This window comes from Anabrus simplex, chromosome 10, assembly GCF_040414725.1.
Source record: "Anabrus simplex isolate iqAnaSimp1 chromosome 10, ASM4041472v1, whole genome shotgun sequence".
NCBI lineage: Eukaryota > Metazoa > Arthropoda > Insecta > Orthoptera > Tettigoniidae > Anabrus > Anabrus simplex.
In genome coordinates, this window is record NC_090274.1 from 129,550,379 (window position 1) to 129,565,537 (window position 15,159).

At 44.0% G+C, this 15,159-nt stretch overlaps 1 protein-coding gene across 2 annotated transcripts in view; it reads right to left on the reverse strand.

Moving 5' to 3' along the window:
• Hpd (4-hydroxyphenylpyruvate dioxygenase) overlaps positions 1-10,977 on the reverse strand; it is a 71,276-nt gene extending 60,299 nt beyond the window's left edge. Inside the window, exon 1 of one of the 2 annotated variants that reach the window (XM_067154920.2) lies at positions 10,914-10,977. In XM_067154920.2, the coding sequence (XP_067011021.1) occupies positions 10,914-10,946 (33 nt within the window). In that variant the 5' untranslated portion in view covers positions 10,947-10,977. Of the gene's footprint in view, positions 1-1,378; positions 1,424-10,913 lie in introns of those variants that run through there. The other variant, XM_067154921.2, reaches the window with a different exon arrangement.
• Between the last annotated feature and the right edge of the window lie 4,182 nt (positions 10,978-15,159).

A 15,159-nucleotide genomic window follows, 5' to 3' on the forward strand; every position in this document is an offset into this window, starting at 1 on the left:
ATGAAAAAGGGCTCCAGTGACCCCAGAAATACATGGGACACTCTGAAGAAAGTATTGCATTGCTGTTGACATTCAATGTTGAAACATTTCTGTACATTATAATCTTGTTTTAGAACATGATATTGTTCTCTGGACGCCCTCCCCCCACCAAGTTCTACCCCCACTTGGTGTCTCAAATGAAACAAATAAAATAATAATCACCGAGCGAGTTGGCCGTGTGGTTAGTGTCACGTAGCTGTGAGCTTGCACTCGGGAGATGTGCGTTAGATTCCCAGCGTCGGCAGGTCTGAATTGGTACACCAGGAAAATGCTGGGACTGTGACCACGGCCACTTTGTTCATACCTTCGCGTCGTGTGACGTCATTTACGCTGCCTGCAAGTCAATTACTCCTAAAGATAACAGAGAAATACCCCCTTTGGATGGCGGTGGTAGAATAACACACCTGGTATCCCCTGCCTGCCATATGAGGCGACTAAAAGGGGCCCCAGGACCTCTCAAGTAGGGAGCTTGGGTTGGCCCTCGGCTGAGTCCTGGCATGGCTTCCAATTGTGCCAGGCTCCTCACTTGGTCAACTCTTGTTCTTTTCCAACCCCCACGGTCTTACTTTCCGAGAGCTAGAGAGTCTTTCATTTTCACGCCCTTCGTGGCCCTTGTCTTTGTCTGGCCGATACTTTCATCTTTCGAAGGGACGGATCCCCTCCATTTTTTCCTGTGATTAGTATTATATAGAGGTGGTTCCCCAGTTGTACTTCCTCTTAAAACAATAATCACAACCACCTGGTAGAGAAACGCATGTCTTTTGGTCGATTTGTGGCTTAGTTTTAATTAATTATGGCAACGAAACAGCAAATATGTCGGTAGCTACGACACGTGCCTACGGCGGCGCACAAGTAAGTGACTTGATACAGACGTCTAGTTTCATGCGAAATTCGAACCATTTCCACCTTAACTTCTACACGTGAATCGCGGACCCATCAACTGGGTTAGACCTCACAGATTTCAATAAAACTCGGGGGAATTAACATTTGCTAAATGTAATGGTAGTGATAACTTTGCCGTGGAAAACTGATGGGCCACTCGAAGCAATGTGGCTACTTCTACCCCAATGCAGCCCTTGTAAGAAGACGAGCAGATGAGAGTCCCCTGGTATTTGAAGGTGCTCAAATACGTCAATGTCCTGTTGGTAAATTTACTGGCACGTAAAAGAACTCTTGCAGGACAAAATTCCGGCACTTCGGCATCTCCGAAAACCGTTAAAGTAGGAGCAATAAAATGAACTCGCTTTGTCGGGCCTCTCCCTGTACGACCACACACCCTGGTGGCTAATGGGTACCCAAGTAATAAACAATTACACCATTTTATAATATAATAGCTTACCATGTTTTTTCAACACAAACGCGCGCGGTGGAATGCAAAGTAGTATGAACTTGATTTTTATCGCGGCGTTCGTTTAAAAAGCCCTCATGAAGGCAGAGGTGTGGCACGAACTCTTATCTGTGATTGGTGAACAAGCGAGGTGTGTTGCGAGGTCAACCTGTCCACTTGTAAACAACTGCGTATAAGTATGTGGAAAACTCGCTTGGCCTCCTTAATGACCGTCAGTTTTATGACGCAGTGAACACAGCTCCAGGGGGCCTTGTGTCTCCCCGGGACTCGATTGCACTTCAGGATTTCCGGCTTTATAACTCCCACTTATTTTCCCGAATTCCCGATTAACATGGTAAGCTTTCGGGTTTCTGGCGTGTCTCGACTGTTAACGAGGACATTATTTTACTGTTCATTCATGTCTGTAGCAGTGCTGTAGAGCCTCCACAGTTTTTGAGCCAAAATACCTCGTTTTGTATTTAAAAAGTCTGAAGAAAATTAGTTTTAAATTCAGTATATCTTGTTTTTAATGTGTTTACCCTCCAGGGTTGGTTTTTCCCTCGGACTCAGCGAGGGATCCCACCTCTACCGCCTCAGGGGCAGTGTCCTGGAGCTTCAGATTTTGGTTCGGGGATACAACTGGGGAGGGTGACTATTACCTCGTCCAGGCGGCCTCACCTGCTATGCTGAACAGGGGCCTTGTCGGAGAGTGGGAAAATTGGAAGGGATAGACTAGGAAGAAGGAAGGAAGCGCCCGTGGCCTCAAGTTAGGTACCATCCCGGCATTTGCCTGGAGGAGAAGTGATAAACCACGAAAGCCACTTCCAGGATGGCTGAGGTGGGAATCGAACCCATCTGTACTCAGTTGACCTCCCGAGGCTGAGTGGACCCCGTTCCAGCCCTCGTACCACTTTTCAAATTTTCGTCGCAGAGCTGGGAATCGAACCCGGGCCTCTGGGGGTGGCAGCTAATCACGCTAACCACTACACTACAGACTTGAGAAGTGAAACAACACCGGTATTTCTTTGAAGCAGATCACTAGTAACTGTTTCACCCTCTCTGCGTGTTGTGCCCAGATCTGCCTTTCGTCTCGTCTTTGGCTTGTAATGTAGCTGTTCCACCGAATAACGAATTTTCTGTCATTTTTAATCCTACCAGGTTTTTTCAGTTTCTTTAAACCAGTTGGGTTCTGTTTTGCGGTTACGGAAAAGTTAAAGATTTGTTTGGTTAATGTGTTAGAGTTCATTCTGAGGAGATGACCGTAAAAATATATCCTATTTCGCACAGTAGGTATCTGACAGTTTTTCAATTTTCTTGATTCTTCTTATTATCCTAAAATTTTGGTTCTACGATCTTTCTTTTAGCTCGAGTTTCTCCCATGCTTAGTGTTTCTGCTGTTGTATAATGTTTATTGTAGATCCCGATGTTAGCCAGTTCAAGTTTATTTTTCCTTTTATTACACTTACATTTCATTATTATTATGTCAAGAAATTTTCTTACAAATAATAATTTAAATATTTTTTGTAATTCTACGAGTATAAGTATCAATAATATGCGATAATCACAACATTTACATTGTGTAAGTCGAATTTTTTGAGATGCTGAGAATGAACTGATAGTAAATAGATTTTTGGTCCATCAGCATTAAGAACATAATAGAAAAATACGCCAATATTCCGTAGTGTTTTCTAACAGCAATCACATGCAAAGGGCCTCAAAACTCCCCATTTTGTTTTCAATTATGAAGTGTCCCATGCCACCGCGGTCTACAAGTCGGCTGTGTGGTTGGAGACGTGGCTTGTTAAAAACGTCGGCAAACTTTCCGTTTAAAGTAGACTTTTGCTCCAAGTGGTATGAACATTGTGCAGTATAGCGTCGAATATTTTGGACATACGGCACAGTAACTGAGATTTTGTTTCCTTGTGAAACTCGTAATTTTCGTTGCCTGTCAGGAAAATACATGGACGGTATGCTAGCCGACCTTCCTTGTTCTCTGGTGATCCCGACAGTCTTTCAGTTCCACACCGTAGCAAGTGTCGGGCCATGACGTGCTCCCCAGAACACTCCGGTCGTGGAACAGCCGCATTGACCTGGACCCAAGAGGGGGCAGCGGACTAATGTTGTGTGCTAAAAAATGTTTTAACAAATCATTAGCTGAAGGTAAGGTTATCGATCCATAAGGCCTTTACAGGAGACATAAACAACTACAGACCGATCTCTATCGTTCCCATTTTAGCTAAAATATTAGACAACTTGTTGAAGTAAGATTATTAAAATTCGTTCTTGAGAATAATTACTTTTATTAGTATTAATATGGCTTTATTCCAAATTCCAGGACATGCAGTGCTGTTGAGGATATTATCATTAAATTGCAGGAAGCACATTAGCTTTTGACGCAGCTGATCACGAGATCATGACCAGAAAACTGAAAGAAGAGTTGTAGCGATGAACTCATTGACCGATCACGGTTTCATATAAAAGTGCAAAACGATTCTACAGAAATCTGGCTTAAGTGTGGAATGTCACTTGCAACTGCATGTAGTCCGAATGTATCTCCGCAAGTGAAGCCAAGATATTTGAAATGGTCCACAATTGTAGGCTTTGTCCCGTCGTTGTAATTCTCCCTTTCGTTTATCGTTCCTGCTCGCCCAATCTGCAGTTGCCCATAATCTCGGGATATTAGAACCATGTCATTTCACGTGATCGATCTTTATACTCAGCTAGACTTGAAACTAATAAAGAGTTCTGTGAATTTGTAGATCAGGAGGTACACGGACGTTTTCTTTGTATGCTTTTGCCTCTAAAACCCTATTTTGAATTCCAGGATAAGTGCCGACATTCTTCGAAAACCTTTCACTTAGCTGCCCTAAGATCAGAGGACCGAACAGATAACGTTCTTGAAGTAATTAGTGTCTTGCGTAATTTGAAGTAAAATTTGACTTCAGAGCGGACTGACTGTTAGAAACATTGTAGCACAGGGTCGAGCTCGTATTCTACATGTTATAAACTTCGTATCAAAATGTTGGCATCATCGTGCACTTTATACAGAGACTGAAATTTACAGTACCGAGCAAGTTGGCCGCGCGGTTTGGGTCACATAGCTATGAGCTTGTATTCAGGAGACGATGGGTTCGAACCACACTCTCGGCAGCCCTATTTTACACGAGGCAATTGCTGGGGTTGTAGCCTGTCTCAAGGCCACGGCACTCTTCTATCCCACAGTGACCTGCCTCTGTCGGCGCGACGTAAAACAAGTATCAAAATAGTTTATTTAATTATTCATACCGTACTAGTTCTTTCAGTTTCAATATATTTTCATTTTTGTGAAGTGATGTTAACAGTGTTTTGCCATTCTTAGTAATGTCATAAAGTTCTCTGCATCCATTACAGAAATGATCAAGTCAAGAGAACGGCTCATTCGCCAGGATAGGCAAACCGAGAACTGCAAACAATAAAATAAAATAAAATAAAATAAAATAAAATAAAATAAAATAAAATAAAAACAATTTTAAACATCTAGGGACTCACGCCAGATAAAGAAACCCAGGAGTGAAGAAATCTGTTCTCTTTGAAAGAAGCTCTTGGTTCTTATCAGAGGTGGAAACACTGGCGTATTTCTCTCGAGGTTCAAAATACGGGACCGGATAGAAGGACGCGGGACATTACCGAAGAGGTAGAGTGTACGAGCAGCTATGGCACTCTTCCAAATTGGACGGCGATCATGCCCCTGCACCTAGCAACCAACCAGTCCTTCACGTGATGCGCGTCTTGTGACCTTAACGCGCGAGCGATCAAATATTCTATCAAGTTGTTTGTAAATGAAGAAAATAACAGGAATTAGGCGACAACACGGTAATTAGCACAGGATTACACTGTAATAACTAAGAAAAGGCAGCGTAGTTCACGGCGCATTATTTTAAACGAGATAATGTGTTCGGTTCGAATCCCGTAGTAGAAAACATTTTCACAGTCAGTAAATAGCGTGCCCTCGTGAGAGGACACGTTAAGTCGGCTGTCCTGAGAATGGTTTTCCGTGGTTTTCCATTCTCCTTCACTATGGCGAATGCCGGGACAGTTTCTAGTATAATCCAAGGCCGCCAAACGCCCACTGCACTGCCGTCTAGTTAAAGCGGAACGTCGAAACTAACGAGCACGCAACGTCTTGCCTGTTTCAGTTTGGTGTCCTCCAAGTTTCTTTCGAAGAAGATCACATCTAAGCGTTTTACTTTTCTGTATCCCAAACGGATGACCCTGTATTTTTCGAGATGTACTGACCCGCAGCAGAGCGAGAATGCCTTGACAATATTGAACCTTACCGGCCAAAGTTCTAAGCTGTTGGCTGCCCGTCCTCCACCGCTGACGAGATGTGTTTGTTTTGCAGCTGTGCCAATAAAATGCGAACAAATCGTAAGATGCTGCACAGCCGATTATCATGTTCTTATTATTGCAGCCAATCGAATTTTTACTCAGTTCTTTGCGCCACTCGCCGTAACTTTCTCAAGCAAGTAGTTGAAGAGAACACCTTCTCACTCCTCCTTGGATGTTTATGATGGCTCTTGTTTTATTGTCCGAGCCATATTCTTCAGAAGTTGCTTCGATCAGTCTTAAAATTAATGAAGGTGCACTACGGTCAAGAGCAAGTATTTACTTTCAGTAATAACTACTTACACCTTTCTTGTTAATGTATCAATAAAGAACAGAATCACTTTCAGCATTCTGACTTTGTTTCTTGGTTCCTAAAGCGCACCCATCTTACGTCAACAGGGTCCTACAAAGGCCACCACGACATAACGCAGTGGATGAATTGCACATATCTATAAGCAAGGCAGCCTAAGGTGCAGCAAAGATAATGCAGCTGATCAACAGTATTCAGTAAGAAGGAAGTCAGGTCCCAGACGAAACTGTCTTTACATCGGTCTGTTTTCGGACCAACTTTCCTATACGTGACTGTAAGGTGGGTGAACTCAGGCTATCTTATTCATAAACTACAGGCAATAGACATTAAAAAAAAGCGAGAATCATCGCCGGCACAAACAGGTCGGAACAATAGCAGGAATGTATAGCTTAGTGTCCGAGAACATGTGCGGGTCTTTTCATTTGACGCCCGTGTGCAACCTGCGCGTCGTGATGAGGATGAAATGATGATAAAAACGTGCCAGGAGAATTAACCAATGATGGTTAAAATTCCTGACCCTGCCGGCAATCGAATACAGAACCCCTGTGGCCAAATGCCAGCACATTAACGATTTAGCCATGGAACCGGACAATGGCAGGAGATAAAGGTAAGTTAGGAATAAGCTCGAATGACCAAGCAGCACCGATATACCGGCGTCGGAGGTGGGGTCATGCGAGGAGATAGGATATTTAGAAGAAAATAAACAATCGAGTTCGATAGCTGCAGTCGCTTAAGTGCAGCCAGTATTCGGGAGATCGTGGGTTCGAACCCCACTGTCGGCAACCCTGAAGATGGTTTTCCGTTGTTTCCCATTTTCACACCAGCAAAATGCTGGGGGTTTACCTTAATTAAGGCCACGGCCGCTTCCTTTCCACTCGTAGCCCTTTCCTGTCTCATCGTCGCCGTAAGACCTATTTGTGTCGGGGCGACATAAAGCAAAATAGAAAAAAAAAATTAAAAGAAACACGACCGTGGAGGGTAAGAGCAGTAGAAGGTGACCAAGACGACTGAATTTGTAATGATTTCAAGATTAGCTGTATGGAACTAAAAGAGAGCACAGAGTTAGTTACAAATAGAGGATTGTCGAGGCTTGCAGAAAGCCGTGACATCCATGTCAAGATGTGTGCATATGTCGTAAGTGCAGGGACAGGAGTTAGTTCTTCGGCAAGAATGATGATGCACATTCAAAGTGGAGAATAAACTGGGATTTATGACAATAAAAGATATGTTTTTCTCTCACTGGTTCGAACTGACGTAAAAATATTTGTTTGCCGCGATGTGCCCCTGAGCTGCTGGCTAGTTTCGAGGTCAGCCGCTTGTTGTCGCCATGGAAACGACTTGTTCATGATCCTGACGTTTGATCGCAGTGCTTGGAACATTCCGCGACCACGTTTACTCACATATTTCACCGGAGGCTGAATGTCACTGGCGTAGAGAGAGGATCAGCCGTTGTCGGTACTAACAACTTAAAAACTTACGCCGAAATGTTAAATTAACGTAGCGACAAAGAATCTACTGCAAGGCTCAATAGGGCCATACATAATTCTCCATATTTGTACTGCTTGAATGAAAGGAAAACACTTCGGATTGTGATGCGCGGGGATATTTTCCTGTCGAGGCCTCAGAATTGGGAATGTAACCGTGTGTTGACAAATGTCAAGTAATGAGGAAAAGGGCAGTTAGCAAGGGATTACTCAGTAGGGGGCCGGAACGTGACCACCGAGATAACGGGGGCCACAGAAAAAACAGTTGCAACCTTACAACATCGTGTCAGCTTTTGCACATCGGTTCGAGGGAACAACAATTAGTACGTTTACATGGAGGATTCAGGTTTCCCGTACTGAAAACGTCATGTAAACGGAAACTGACTCTCAAGGTCGATACAGTAAAATCTGGGATCGTATCGTACTGGGTTCGAATTGAGTTCCGTGTAAACGCGGATCGTATTGAAAACGACTGCGCACAAACTCCATGTTTTTCTGAGGAAATCATCATCATCATCAAAGTTCTGTCGAAATAACAAATGTAATGAGCCAGTAAATATATTTACCTGTATAAATGATCAACAAGTGTCATCACGATAACCTTCTGTTGGGGGTAAAATTTGCGTTCCACGTATTGCATCAATTACATTTGGAATACCACACATACTTACAAACTGAAAGTTATCTCCTGGGCTTCTGCTGCATTTGGCGTTTTAATTTCTAAGAGGTCATACGGTGATGTTGCCTGGCGGATTCAAGTGATCGGGGATCGTATTCAATACGGCAAGTGTACTCAAATCAATTTCAATTCCCATGTAAACGTACTAAATGTCCTAGGGATCCTGGGGTGCTGTGTTTAAGTTGCAGCGTTGGGAAGACTGTGACAAGATTGTGAGCTGCACTAGTTCCTCACTTTGTGCCATTATAATTAACTTTTATTTAAAGATGGACAGGTTTGTCACAAAGAAACCAAAACTAAATGCATCCTCGGTAAGTTATGAAAAAGGGTTTTTTATTCTGCCAGTAGCAAGACAGATCGCGGATGCATGTCTAAGTTATTTAAATAGGTAGGCCTATATATTTTGCCAAATTGAAACGTCAAATGGCACCATCAAAAGAGCGGGTAACTATTTTGTCATTAGCGGACGTGATAACTCAGTTTCAATGGTTTCGTCTTCTCATCAAGATGGCCGAGGCTTGAATCGCAGTCGATTCAAAATGGGAAGTCAAGTTCTTCTTCTACTGCTGCTCTTCCCACGCCTGTGGGGTCACGTCTGCGAACTGTGTTGCACATGCGAATTTAGCCCTGTTTTACGGCCGGATGCCCTTCCTGACGCCAACCATATATGGAAGGATGTAATCACTATTGCGTGTTTCTGTGGTGGTTGGTAGTGTGGTGTGTTGTCTGCATATGAAGAAGAAAGTGTTTGAACAAACACAAACATCCAGTCCCCGAGCCAGAAGAATTTATCAAACCCGGCACCCTCTGAACCGAATGCTTCAACACTGACCATTCAGCCATGAGTCGGACTTAAAACACTAGATCCCGTCCCTTACCTTTCTTTAGTACTTTTGAACCATAACTACATTATTTATAGTGGTGTATTTTGAGTATCCAACCATTCTTCGGCTTACCTTGTACCTTAAATGGGGAGTGGATGCAGTGGCGTACCCACAAAATAATTTCAATGGGTGGGCAGTAGCGTGGATACAACTTTTCCTTGGAAGGGGTGGTGAAAAGATTTTTTTATTTAGAATTTGCTTTACGTCGCATCGTAAATCTTATGGCGACGATGGGACAGGAAAGGGCTAGGAGTGGGAAGGAAGCGGCCGTGGCCTTAATTAAGGTACAGCTCCGGCATTTGCCTGGTGTGAAAATGAGCTGCCGGCAGTGGGGTTCGAACCTACTATCTCCCGAATACTGGATACTGGCCGCACTTAAGCTAGGAGTGGGAACGGAGCGGCCGTGGCCTTAATTAGGTACAGCCCCAGCATTTGCCTGGTGTGAAAATGGGAAACCACGGAAAACCATCTTCAGGGCTGCCGACAGTGGGATTCGAACCCACTATCTCCCGAATACTGGATACTGGCCGCAATTAAGCGACTGCAGCTATCGAGCTCGGTGATTTTTATTCAATTCTCTTCAGCCATTCTCTCGTGATGCGTGTACGTACACACAGACAAGAGATTACGGAAAATTATAAAGAGCATTTCCATGTTACAGAAATACCATTCTTTGTAAATTCTGAGCAGAACTCTTATATTTAGATTAAATCCATTAGCAGTCACTATTTTTATTAAATCTTCTTCACAACGCGTTTCAGAGTCTAGGTTCCATCGTCAGGAGGCGAAATGTGACATTCAATTGTTGCTCTACCCCATACACTATGAAAATGCGGTTAACCACACGACCTGTTAACTTGGGAGCGTGGGTTGGCGACCACGGGGCCCTTAGCTGAATTATCGCATTGCTTGCACTTACTTGTGCCAGGCTCCTCATTTTCATCTATTCTGTCTGGCCTCCCTTGGTCAACTCCTGTTCTTTCCTGACCCCGACCCTATTACCTTCCGAGGGCTAGGGAGTCTTTCATTTTCACGCCCTTGTTGGCGCTTGTCTTTCTTTGGCCGATGCCTTCATTTTTTGAAGTGTTGGAACCCTTCAACTTTTCCTTCTCATTACTGTTAATAGAGGATGGTTGCCATTGTACCACCACCATCTCTTTCGGAGGCTCTTTTCGATGGCTATGGCGGATACCGTAGCCTACGTTGTCAACCTTGTTGAGTGCATTCTGAGGTCGTCTCTAAGCGGGAAGTGACTTACAGTACCGGTACTTGTTCAAATGAAATGCCGTATGGCTTTTAGCGCCGGGAGTGTCCGAGGACATGTTCGGCTCGCCTAATGCAGGTCTTCTGATCTGAAGCCCATAGGCGACCTGCGCGTCTTGATGAGGATGAAATGATGATGAAGACAAGACATACTCCCAGCCCCCGTGCCAGCGAAATTAACCAATTATGGTTAAAATTCCCGACCCTGCCAGAAATCGAACCCGGGACCCCTGTGACCAAAGGCCAGCACGCTAACCACTTAGCCATGGAGCCGGACACCTATTTATTGAAATCCCCGAAGTTACTGAAGGACATTTTCTCTTCCCAGGAGTACGAACTATGAGAGTGTAAAATGTACTGTGTTCAGCTATTGTTTGTATTCTCAGTGAACGAGCAAAACGTGTTGTCAGGCTTTCATTTTTAAAGTTCAGCACGGTGATGTGTTAGATCGGCCTTCACGCACAACCGTCGAGAGTTCTTTACACCATACAACAGTTATTTATCACAAAAGTGTCATTTTTAGATGTGATTACGTAGGCGGAGACAAGGAGACGTTACTCACCCCGACTGGTGTCTTGTGCTCTTCACCTGCCATTGTGCTCACAATGAAGAAGACTCGGACGCGGAACCTTACTCTATATATAATGAGGAAGACACGGATTTTCCTGGTCACCTTCCCAGTGGACTTTCCTTGTACTATCTAATCTGCTCGGCAAGGTGTTCATAGAACGAGGTCACCCTACTGATAGCTTGTGACAGGAATGTGGAAGTTGGTGCTGTCATCCTGCTGAAACTGTCTTCCTATAAAATCTCATAATCTTCCGTTTTTCGACCATTAAAATCTCGAAAGAGAGTCGCACACCACTGCAATTCTTGTCCAGTTGTCGATATGCATTGATCATGAATTTTCGGTCCGTGTAGGTTCTGTTCCTGTCCCCTGGACCGGTTTCATCATAGTACTTAACAAGCTCTCAAATCATTTTAACAACCGATTTAACAAAATTTGCGTTTTATCAACAACTGTTCGTGTTAAAGTTAACATCCCCGTTTCCCGTGTTAAATGACTAAAATTAGTGCGAACATTTAGCAACCTGTTCCAAAATGGCCGCTGTGAACCGTCCTTTGGATGTGGAATTGCTCTATTTAGACCTTTTAAACAATTTCTTCAATGATACACGAAAAGAGGCGTTGCTAAGGTTGTTCACGCAGTTACAATACGTTACAGTACGAAGAGAAACTTACCTCTTTCTCCAATGTTGCAGGTACAAGAATTCCTGCCAACTGATTCTTTTCACACAATAGTCGGAAACAATGCTGGAATTTCTGAAGCCACAGTTATAAGAGTTACTAGTCGACTTTCTGCAGCAATAGCATCCATGAGAAGAAGGTATGTAACATTCCCTTCAGTAGAAGAACGTCAGCAAATTAAATAAGCCGCTTTCCTGGGGTTTTAGATGCAGTAGATTGTACACTCATAAGAATTCGATCACCTGGAGGCCAGAAGGCCGAAATATATCGTAATCGGAAGGGATACTTTTCAGTTAGTGTTAGAAAAACGTGTACTTAACGAAGAGAAAGTAAATGAAATCGCAGAAAGAGTAGCACATGTGCCTACAAAATCCCTAAGACGACTTGGACAAGAAAAGCTCAGCATCATCCGGGAGATAGTAGGTTCGAATCCCACTATCGGCAGCCCTGAAAATGGTTTTCCGTGGTTTCCCATTTTCACACCAGGCAAATGCTGGGGCTGTACCTTAATTAAGGCCACGGCCGCTTCCTTCCAACTCCCAGGCCTTTCCTATCCCATCGTCGCCATAAGACCTATCTGTGTTGGTGCGACGTAAAGCCCATAGCAAAAAAAAAAAAAAAAAAGCTCAGCATGACGGGGTCAAAAGGCACGAGCTTATTTTGTTAACTTTACTTGTTGTCTCGTGTCATGCACGGATAAAGTGAGCAAAGTGCTGTGGAGCGGGCAGTGATGAGTCAAAGGGAGGCAGATAAGCCGGGCGCGGGCCAGCCGATGAGAGAAACGCACTGCATAGTTGCTAGGATGTCAGGTTCTGTATACGACAGTACAATATTTAATAACTTTCATAACAGAGAACAGTTTGAAGTGGGGACAATTAACGAAGGGATTTTGGTAGTTGATAGTAAGGAAGTATTTTTTAACCCCATACTTACATCCTGAAGGAAGACCTCAAAACCGTTACATATCAGGACACTGAATTGCGTGGAAAGGAGGATAGGGGTCTGGAAAAGATGATTTCCTGTTCTTAGCTTGGGATTCACGTGACCAATTCGATTAATGATTGCTTTTCGAACGAGGAAAAATTAGAACCTCAATTCTTTTCGTTTCACGCGCGGTGTTTAACACCTGTGCTGTATTCAAACAAAAGCGCATTGGAGCGCGCACTAAAACAGCATGTTTATACCACTGCCTCCTTGATTCGCACCAGTTCGCAGTTACCAGTCAACATTTCTCAGGAAAAAAATTAAGAAACGCGTGAAACCTAACACGTTATTCAATTTTTAACTCTGCATTAACTATTATTGTTAGTGTGTTGATGAACCCGGACCCTATGTTTGTTGATTGCATGTTTTTTAGTCGCGTAAATGCTTGGTTTGTCCCCGTGGTTTTAACATAAAATGGATAGATAATATTTATCAGGTTCTCAAAAGACAAAGCGCAAGAAGAAACTGAAGAAACAAAGAAAGAAAGGGCGTTAAAGAGAACGCTAGATGATAACGTGCCTGTGAATGAACAATATGTACAGGGAACACAAGTGTAGAGTAATAAAATTCTCAACAGCTGAGTGTAGCGAAAATTCGATCGTTATCGTTTTAAATAAGAAGGGTATAGCCTACAGTTAGAAGGTAGCGCGGGATTTCCACACGAGTGTTGTTTAATGACAATTATACCCACTTCAGCTAATTTTCAACTCCGCAGAAAGGAAGAAAGACTATCACAAGACTGAAGTGATCCAGGAAATTGCCCAGATGTTATAGACAAACATTTTAGAATAAAATCAGGGCCGGCAACAAGGGGAGGGGCAAAGGGGTCAAATGCCCAGGGGCCCGAACCCAAAAACATGAATTATATACCAACTTTACACCAAGATTACATCAATTTTGAACCATTATATTTGTGGGGTAAGCACGAAGCAAACTAATCCTTGGTGTAACTTTGCAGCATTTAGTTTGGTTCAATAACGAAGGTTTGGTGTGTTTTTGCCGTGAACTTGTTGCACAAATTGTCTGATTAATGTTTGATTGTTTGCTGTAAAACGTCAGTAAGTTAATTATGGTGCACGTTTCGAGCATTTTTCATTGCTTGCGTCCATTGCCGCTTTTGCACCAAATGAACCCCACGTTTGCATCGGTTGGTGCAAACTTCGCCACCAGGGGGGGATTTAGGTGCCCAGACCCCTCAGTTGCCCAGCGAACCAAGAATCCTGTCACCGGGCATGGAGTTAGTTAAGGAAGACCCTGTACATGTGTGAGCTAAGAACGTGATATTTCCTACAAACAAAGAAACTGGACGTTTTTCTAGTGTGTATGACTGTTTGACCGGCGTAAAGTGTAATTTGCTTATATATAAGAAGGAAAAGATGTAGTTTTTGAAACTATGTTAATGGTGGCAAATCATCTTAACATCTAGTACTGCGGATAGATTCGGTGAGATTGATCTGAGCCTTCAACTCCCTCTGGCCGTAACGTTCTGCCTGTTGCTATGTCTCGTGACGCAGGCCAGACCGTGATCGAAGTCGCCGTCTCATCCACAGCGTGTGGGTGGGGTTGTGCTGCAATAGCACTCTCTCGCTCAGTGGGGAAAGCAACGGCGAACTACCTTACCTAGTACGCCACCCTCGGTTTATGAGGTCTCCCTGTAACACCATAACCTCTGTAGTAGTATTCGAGGATCCATCGAACCTTCGGGCTCAGTGGCTCAGATGGTTAAGGCGCTGCCCTTCTGACCCCAACTTGGCAGGTTCGATCCTGGCTCAGTCCAATGGTATTTGAAGGTGCTCAAATACGTCAGCCTCGCGTCGATAGATTTTCTGTACGTAAAGAACTCCTGCGGGACAAAATTCTGGCACCTCGGCGTCTTCAAAACCGAAAAGTAGTTAGTGCGATGTAAAGCCAATAACATTGTTATTATTATTATTATTATTATTATTATTATTATTATTATTATTATTATTATTGCGTCTGTGATGTAGTGATTACCTGACACTCCCGGAGGCCCGGATTCGATTCCCAGTTCAGCCACAACATTTGGCATGGCGTACGAGCGTTGGAACGGGGTCCACTCAGCCTCGCGAGGTAAACTCAGTAGAGGGGGGTCCGATTCCCACCTCAGCCATCCTTGAAGCGGTTTTCCTCCAGGCACATGCCGGGATGGTACCTCACTCAAGGCCACGGTCGCTTGCTTGCCTATCCCTTGCACAAGGCCCCTGTTCAGCATAGCAGGTGAGGCCGCCTGGGCGAGGTACTGGTCCTCCCGAGTTGTATACCCGACCCAAAGTCTCACGCTCCAGGTCACTGCCCTTGAGCAAGTAGAGGTGAGTTCAAGGGAAAAACCAACCCTGGAGGGTTCAATGATATGGACAAACTTCTGAATAAAAGTTGATCGTCAGTTTCGAAATTACCCCCGGAGGCCCATGTTTGATTCCCAGCTCTGCCACTTAAAAGTAGCACGAGGGCTGGAACGGGGTCAACTGAATAGAGGGGGTCCGATTCCCATCTCACCCATCGTCGAAGTGGTCTTCCGTCGTTTCCCACTTCTCTTCCAGGCAAATGGTACCTAA